The sequence below is a fragment of the Coturnix japonica genome, chromosome 28, assembly GCF_001577835.2.
Source record: "Coturnix japonica isolate 7356 chromosome 28, Coturnix japonica 2.1, whole genome shotgun sequence".
Lineage (NCBI taxonomy): Eukaryota > Metazoa > Chordata > Aves > Galliformes > Phasianidae > Coturnix > Coturnix japonica.
Window position 1 is genome coordinate 2,249,235 of NC_029543.1, and position 6,454 is coordinate 2,255,688.

The 6,454-nt window shown below is 61.6% G+C and overlaps 2 protein-coding genes across 2 annotated transcripts in view; both read left to right on the top strand.

The window, feature by feature from the left end:
* Positions 1-257: 257 nt before the first annotated feature.
* RPS15 (ribosomal protein S15) lies at positions 258-1,873 on the top strand. Its single transcript, XM_015886385.2, has 4 exons — positions 258-357; positions 661-746; positions 1,230-1,464; positions 1,739-1,873. The coding sequence occupies exons 1-4, from the start codon at positions 355-357 to the stop codon at positions 1,850-1,852; spliced, it is 438 nt and encodes a 145-aa protein (XP_015741871.1). The 5' UTR covers positions 258-354; the 3' UTR covers positions 1,853-1,873.
* Positions 1,874-2,494: 621 nt separating this feature from the next.
* Positions 2,495-6,454, top strand: part of APC2 (APC regulator of WNT signaling pathway 2) — a 17,946-nt gene continuing 13,986 nt past the window's right edge. Inside the window, exons 1-7 of the mRNA XM_015886257.2 lie at positions 2,495-2,598; positions 4,995-5,150; positions 5,237-5,327; positions 5,428-5,587; positions 5,671-5,779; positions 5,874-5,987; positions 6,098-6,175. Of these exons, the coding sequence (XP_015741743.1) occupies positions 2,539-2,598; positions 4,995-5,150; positions 5,237-5,327; positions 5,428-5,587; positions 5,671-5,779; positions 5,874-5,987; positions 6,098-6,175 (768 nt within the window). The 5' untranslated portion in view covers positions 2,495-2,538. The remainder of the gene's footprint in view (positions 2,599-4,994; positions 5,151-5,236; positions 5,328-5,427; positions 5,588-5,670; positions 5,780-5,873; positions 5,988-6,097; positions 6,176-6,454) is intronic.

The window sequence follows — 6,454 nt, forward strand, 5'->3', positions numbered from 1 at the left end:
AGCCATTGTATGAGGAGCTGCATGGCACTGCTGGGCTTATATAGACACCAAAGGGCTGCATTGGCTGCCACCTGCATTGGACTGAGCTCAGACACGGCTGCAGCTGCCCTGTGTGCAGTCAGACTCCCCGCTGAGTCCTGCAGTGTGATAACGGGGGGGTTCCAGCTTATCACTGATAACAATCCCTTATCTCTGATTAACAATCCCTATCTCTGGATTTTTCGGGCGCGGCCCCTTTAAGAGCACTAAGGGCGGAAGTGCTGCGCGGGGCGGGCATTGGTTCCACTTCCGGCCGCAGTCGCTCTCGCGAGATCTCTCACTTCCGGCTTCCCTTTCCTCGCAGAGCAGGCGAAGATGGTGGGTGCGGGCCGGGGGGGGCGGCGGTTCTAATCGGGCTCCATCCGCAGCCGGTGCGGCCTCCAGGGGCTCCGCTGCGGCCGAGGGAGATGCGGCATCTTCCCTACGGGGGGATGGAGGGCGGAGGGCGGGCGGTCCTTGCAGCATGGAGGAGATGGAGCCCGGAGGAGTTAAGGCCGGGAGGAGATGGGGCCTTGAAGGCCGCCAGGCCCCGGGTGCTGATGGAGGCGGCGGTGTTTGAGGCCAACATGGCGGCCGTGTGCTTCTAACGGCCGCGTCCCTTCCACCCCATCCCGGCTACAGGCTGAAGTGGAGCAGAAAAAGAAGCGAACTTTCCGCAAGTTCACATACAGGGGAGTGGACCTGGACCAGCTGCTCGACATGTCATAGTGAGTGCGGGGGGAAGGGGGCCTCGCTGGGACCAATGAGGCCTCAATGGGTCCAATGGAGGCCTAGGTGGGTCCAGTGAGGCTTCGGTGGGTCTATTGAAGCTTCGCTGGGTCCAATGAGGCCTCGCTGGGTCCAGTGAGGCTTCGGTGGGTCCAATGGAGGCCTCGGTGGGTCTAATAGGGGCCTCACTGGGTCCAATGGAGGCCTTGCTGGGTCCATTGAGGCCTAGGTGGGTCCAATGAGGCCTCGGTTGGTCCAATGAGGCCTCACTAGGTCCAATGGGGGCCTCGCTGGGTCCAATGAGGCTTCAGTGGGTCCATTGAGGCTTCGGTGGGTCCAATGAAGCCTCAGTGGGTCCATTGGAGGCGTCAGTGGGTCCAGTGAGGCCTCGCTGGGTCCAATGAGGCCTCGCTGGGTCCAGTGGAGGCCTCGGTGGGCAGCACCGTCAGGCCTTGCAGCCTCAACGCGTCCGTCCCTTGTAGTGAGCAGCTGATGCAGCTCTATAGCGCCCGTCAGCGCCGCCGCCTGAACCGGGGGCTGCGCCGAAAGCAGCACTCCCTGCTGAAGCGCCTTCGTAAGGCTAAAAAGGAAGCGCCTCCCATGGAGAAACCCGAAGTGGTGAAGACCCACCTGCGTGATATGATCATCCTCCCCGAGATGGTGGGCAGCATGGTGGGCGTCTACAACGGCAAGACCTTCAACCAGGTGGAGATCAAGGTGAGCTTCGTGTAACCCCTTTAACGGGGGTGGGGGGAATCTGAGCTGTTTCTAGGTGTGGAATAACACGGTGCCACCCGATAGCGCTGCCTGTATTGAATGGCATTGTCTATGAGGGTTTTGTTTGCGGTGTTAAAGGTGACTTAAAGCACAGTGAGCAGATCCTGCTGGGTGAGCTGTGCTCTGTGCTGTGCTTTGTTAGCAGGGCTGCCCCCCACCCCCCTATTAAACCCCCTTTCACCCCCTTTAACCCCTGTTTCTCCTTCACTTCCAGCCCGAGATGATCGGTCACTACCTGGGCGAGTTCTCCATCACCTACAAGCCGGTGAAGCACGGCCGGCCCGGGATCGGTGCCACCCATTCCTCCAGGTTCATCCCATTGAAATAAACCAGAGCTTTGGGAAACGGCTTCTGTGTGTCAATAAAGAAGCTCCTCCCTGTCTCTAATCCTGGGGCTGGGGGGGGGATCTCAGTGAATCCATCATTTCCATGTGGGCAGGGCTGGCTCAGGGTGGGTCCATCCTGCTTTATTTGAGCTTATATTCTGGTTCTTTTTGGTGAGCACAGCCTTTTAAATGGATTTATTAATGGATTTATTAAGGTTAATGATATCGCACAGTCTTTGTTGGATAGGGCTGAGTGGTTTTACATACATAGGGCTGCTTCAAACCATACCTAAAGAGTCACAAGGTTGGAATTAAGGCACCTTATGGGGCACAGACAGCTATGGGGTGACCCCAATTGGCTGCTCTTGTCCTAACTATGGGATGACAAAGGCTTTGAGCTTCTATTGGCTTCAATGGGAGGTGGTCCCGTCGTCCATTCATTGCAGCCCAAAGGAGCTGGGGGTCGCCCCTTAAAGGGTCTGTGGACCCCGGGGTGGGGATGGAGCCCCCCCAGCCTCCAACCCGCTGTGTTCTATGGTGTTGGATGGGGGTTGGGGGTGGGGGTCGTCTCGTCTCTTCCCTCCCGTTTGCTGCCCTCTAACGGCGGCGGTTCGGTTGTTGGATCCCGGCCCGGGGGGGGGCGCGGGGGAGGCGCATCCGCGGCGACGCGGGGCCGGGATGCGGCTGGATGGGGCTGCGCGGATTGCTCGCCCTGCTGCGCGCCGCCGCCCCCTCGGCCGGGGATGAGGTAGGGTCGCACCTGCTGCCCCCCCCCCGGACCCCCCCCAACCCTCCATCTCTGCGGCTCCATCCCCTTTGGGGTGTCCCGGGTGGGGCGGGTTGGGGGACAAAGCGGGGACAATACGGGGGGGGGGGACCGAGCGGATCGTCCCCATTCAGAGCCCAGAGGGTGGGAGGCGGCAATGGGGGGGGGTCGGTGGGGTCCCTCCCCCCTCCAATGCCAGCCATCACCCCGATCCGCATAGCAGCCCCCCCCCCACATCCCCACCTGTCTCTTGTATAGGGGGGGGGGTCCACACATTGAGGTCCTTATGGTGTGGGTGGGGGTCTGTAGAGCTCGGCTTTTGTCTGTGCTGTGTGTGCAAGGGGGCGGGGGGGGTCTGTGTGCTGGGTGTGGAAATGGGGAGGGGGGCTGTAGGTGGTGGGTGGGGGGGGGGGGTGAAGGTTCGCTGTGGTCGGGGGTCCCCTGGGCTGTGCTCGCAGCCGTGTCGGTCAGAGGAGATGGGGACAACAGCCGGGTTTGGTTAACGTCCCTGGGGGGGCCGTGAGCCGCAGCCGGTGGGGCTCAGCTGTGGCTGCTGCCCCCCCCCCATGTGCTGCTATAGGGCTGCAGGGAGCTGTGTGTGATATATGGGGTATATATGGGGTATATATGGGGTGTGGGGTCCCCCCCCCCCATGGCCCTGCTTGGTTCTGCCCGGGCTGCGTGGTGCAGTGAGCAATGCAGGCAGTGCTGCAGTCAGCAGTGCAGTGCAGTGCAATGGGTTGGGCAGTGCAATGGGTTGCAATGCAGTGCAATGGGTTGCAATGCAGTGCAATGATCCTGCAGTGCCTTTTGCTGCCTGAATTCTGCCCAGCACTGAACATGGGGGGGCACAACCAGGTCCCTGCAGACCCTGAGCATCGCAATGGGGTGCCCCACTGGGAGCACAGCCCCATAGATTGGAGCCTGTGGGTGATGCTGGGGTCACAGCGCAGCATTGGGTCCAATGGGACGTGGCTGTTTGGGGGCCATCACAGCCCGGCCCCCTCCCCACCATATTCTGCTGCTTCACAACTGCAGGTGCTGCCTGCAGCCCCTCCCCACTGGCTGCAGATCTGCAGCTCTGCTGCAGCCGCTGCATTCAGTTCAGAGTTAAACCCCCCCCCCAGCATCCCCAGATACCCCCCCCCCCATAATAAGAATGGGGCAGAAGCTGGGGAGATCCCACATAGTGACCTCACCCCACGGAACCCCCCCATCCTCCCCCCCCATATCCCATTGCCATAGTAACAGGAGGCTGTGCTGGGCCCGCATCCTGCAGCCCACATCCCTCTATTTCATCCCTCATCCCTTATCCTGTCCCTCATCTTACGCCCCTCATCCCTCCTCCCCCCACCCCACACTCTTTGCAATCCCTACAGCCGCCATTGTTCCTCCTGCATCCCCATGTTCCGCATCCCTCCCCCCACATCCCACCCCCCCCCTCCCATCCCTACAGCCACCTCCTACATCCCATACCCTGCGTTCCTTCTCACCCCACAGCCCCATATCCAACACCCCTTGAGGGTCATCCCCTTCCTATGGGGTCCTATGGGGTTTTCTGCCACCCCTCTGTGCCGTATGAGGGGGGGGTGTTGCTTTATGGGGGTCTTTGTCTCGCTGTGGGGTGGGCTCTGGGGTCTGCAGTGCTTGGGGTGTGTAGGGGGGGGGTTGGGAATGGCATCGCCCCAGGGGGGGGATAAAAGGTCCCTATGGGGTGTGGGAGAACCGCAGCTGTGGGGTGGAAAAAGACAAAGGGTGGGGATCGATCCCAACCGCTGCCCCAGGCGCAAAACGTCCCCACTGTGTGTCCATGGGGGGGGGGTGAGTGTGCACACCCATTGCACACGCACTCGTGCACACACACGTGGATCCGATGGAGGCAGCACTGCGGCCATCGTGCTCAGTGCCAGCACCGGAGTGATGAGTGGGGGGCACAGAGACCCCCATCCCTGTGTCCCCACCCCATCCCCATCCCTGTCTGTGTCCCCCTCCATCCCCATCCCCATCCCTGTCTGTATCCCCCCCAGAGCCTCATGTGCCATCAGGTGGGAGGGGCAGGCAGTGGTTTGGGGGGGGGGGTCCCTATATGGGGAAGGGGACATGGATGGATCCAGGGGGGGGGGGCTTAAATCAGGGCTGGGTGGGGGTCTGCATTTGGACCCGGTGTTGGCGTTGCCGCGGGTGGGAACAAAGCAGAGGAATGTCAGAGAAATTGCAGACAAAAGCGACACAAAGGCAGCGCGGTGCTGCCATTGAGGGTCCGTCCCTTTGAGGACCCCCATAACAGCGACCACCTCCATCCCAGGGCTGGATGCTGGGAATGCCCCCAGCCCAACTCCCCTCCCACCCCCCTTTGATCCCCCTTTAACCCCCCCCAGGCCCTGGAGGAGCTGAAGATGTCCGGAGCTGCTTCATACGAGCAGTTGGTGCGGCAGGTGGAGGCGCTGCGCAGGGAGAACAGCCACCTCCGACGTGAGCTGCAGGACAACTCCCAGCACCTCTCCAAGCTGGAGAATGAGACCTCGGACATGAAGGTGAGATGGGGGCACAAGGAGGGGGGGCTGTGTGCTAAGGGAGGGGGGCACGGTGGTGGCTGACCCCCTTATGTGTGTGTATATAGGAAGTGCTGAAGCACCTGCAGGGGAAGCTGGAGCAGGAGGCGAGGGTGATGGTGTCCTCGGGGCAGACGGAGGTGCTGGAGCAGCTGAAAGGTGGGTGCCACATTGGGGGGGTGCCCAGGGATGTGGGGCCATGCATTGAGCCTGCCATTCACCCATTGCCATCCCCATCCATTGCCATCCCCATCCCCAGCTCTGCAGATGGACGTCAGCAGCCTCTACAGCCTCAAGTTCCCCGAGGTGGCAGTGGGGATCGGGGAGGACAGCCCCCAACATGGCACACCCCATGGGGACAGCAATGGGGACGTTGGTAGGGCCACATTGCGGATGCTGGAGGAGCTGGACAGGGAGAGGTGAGTAGGGTGGGATAATAGGGCTGGTCCCATATAGGGCTGTGCTAAACAGGGCTGTGCTGAGCAGGGCTGTGCCCCCACAGGTGTTTCTTACTGGGGGAGATTGAGAAGGAAGAGAAGGAGAAGGTTTGGTACTATGCACAGCTACAGAGCCTGTCCAAGCGCCTGGAGGAGCTGCCCCATGTAGAGACAGTGAGTGGGGACCCATGGGGTGCAGGGGGGTGGGGGGTCCTGGCTGCATCTCAGCTCACCCAGCCCTGTGCTCTCCTCCTTCTCCTCCCTGCAGTTCTCCATGCAGATGGATCTCATCCGGCAGCAGCTGCAGTTTGAGGCTCAGCACATCCGAGCGCTGATGGAGGAGCGCTTTGGGACGGCGGATGAGATGGTGCAGCGGGCACAGGTTGGGGAGGGGGCAATGCCCACTTATACCCCTACATCACACCCCCCCCCCATGGCCAGGGGGTCCCAGGGGGGTCCCAGCTCTCATTGACACCCAGTTCTCATACATAGATTCGGGCATCCAGGCTGGAGCAGATCGACAAGGAGCTGATGGAGGCTCAGGACAAAGTGCAGCCAGCGGAGCCGCAGGTAACAGGGCTGGGGCTGGGCAGGGTCACAAGGAGGTGAGGAAGGGACAGGGCACAACCCCCCCCTGGCAATGTCCCCGTCCCCATCACCCGCCTGAGAAGTCACAGCCGTGGCTTTGTGTGTCTGGGCACCGTGAAATGGGCAGTTGCTATGGAGATGAGAAGTAGGCCATGGCGAGCAGCAGGAGCTCCCACTGCATCTGCCAATGGGAGAGACAGAGGGGAGGGCACCGCCACCCCCACGGCCCCCCACCCCCATCCCTGCTCCTCCATCCCCCCT

Excerpts from the sequence above, each read along its gene's own strand:
- RPS15 (XM_015886385.2), top strand. Across the intron at positions 747-1,229 it reads CAGCTGCTCGACATGTCATA|TGAGCAGCTGATGCAGCTCT; the intron begins GTGAGTGCGGGG and ends CGTCCCTTGTAG. Across the intron at positions 1,465-1,738 it reads TCAACCAGGTGGAGATCAAG|CCCGAGATGATCGGTCACTA; the intron begins GTGAGCTTCGTG and ends CTTCACTTCCAG.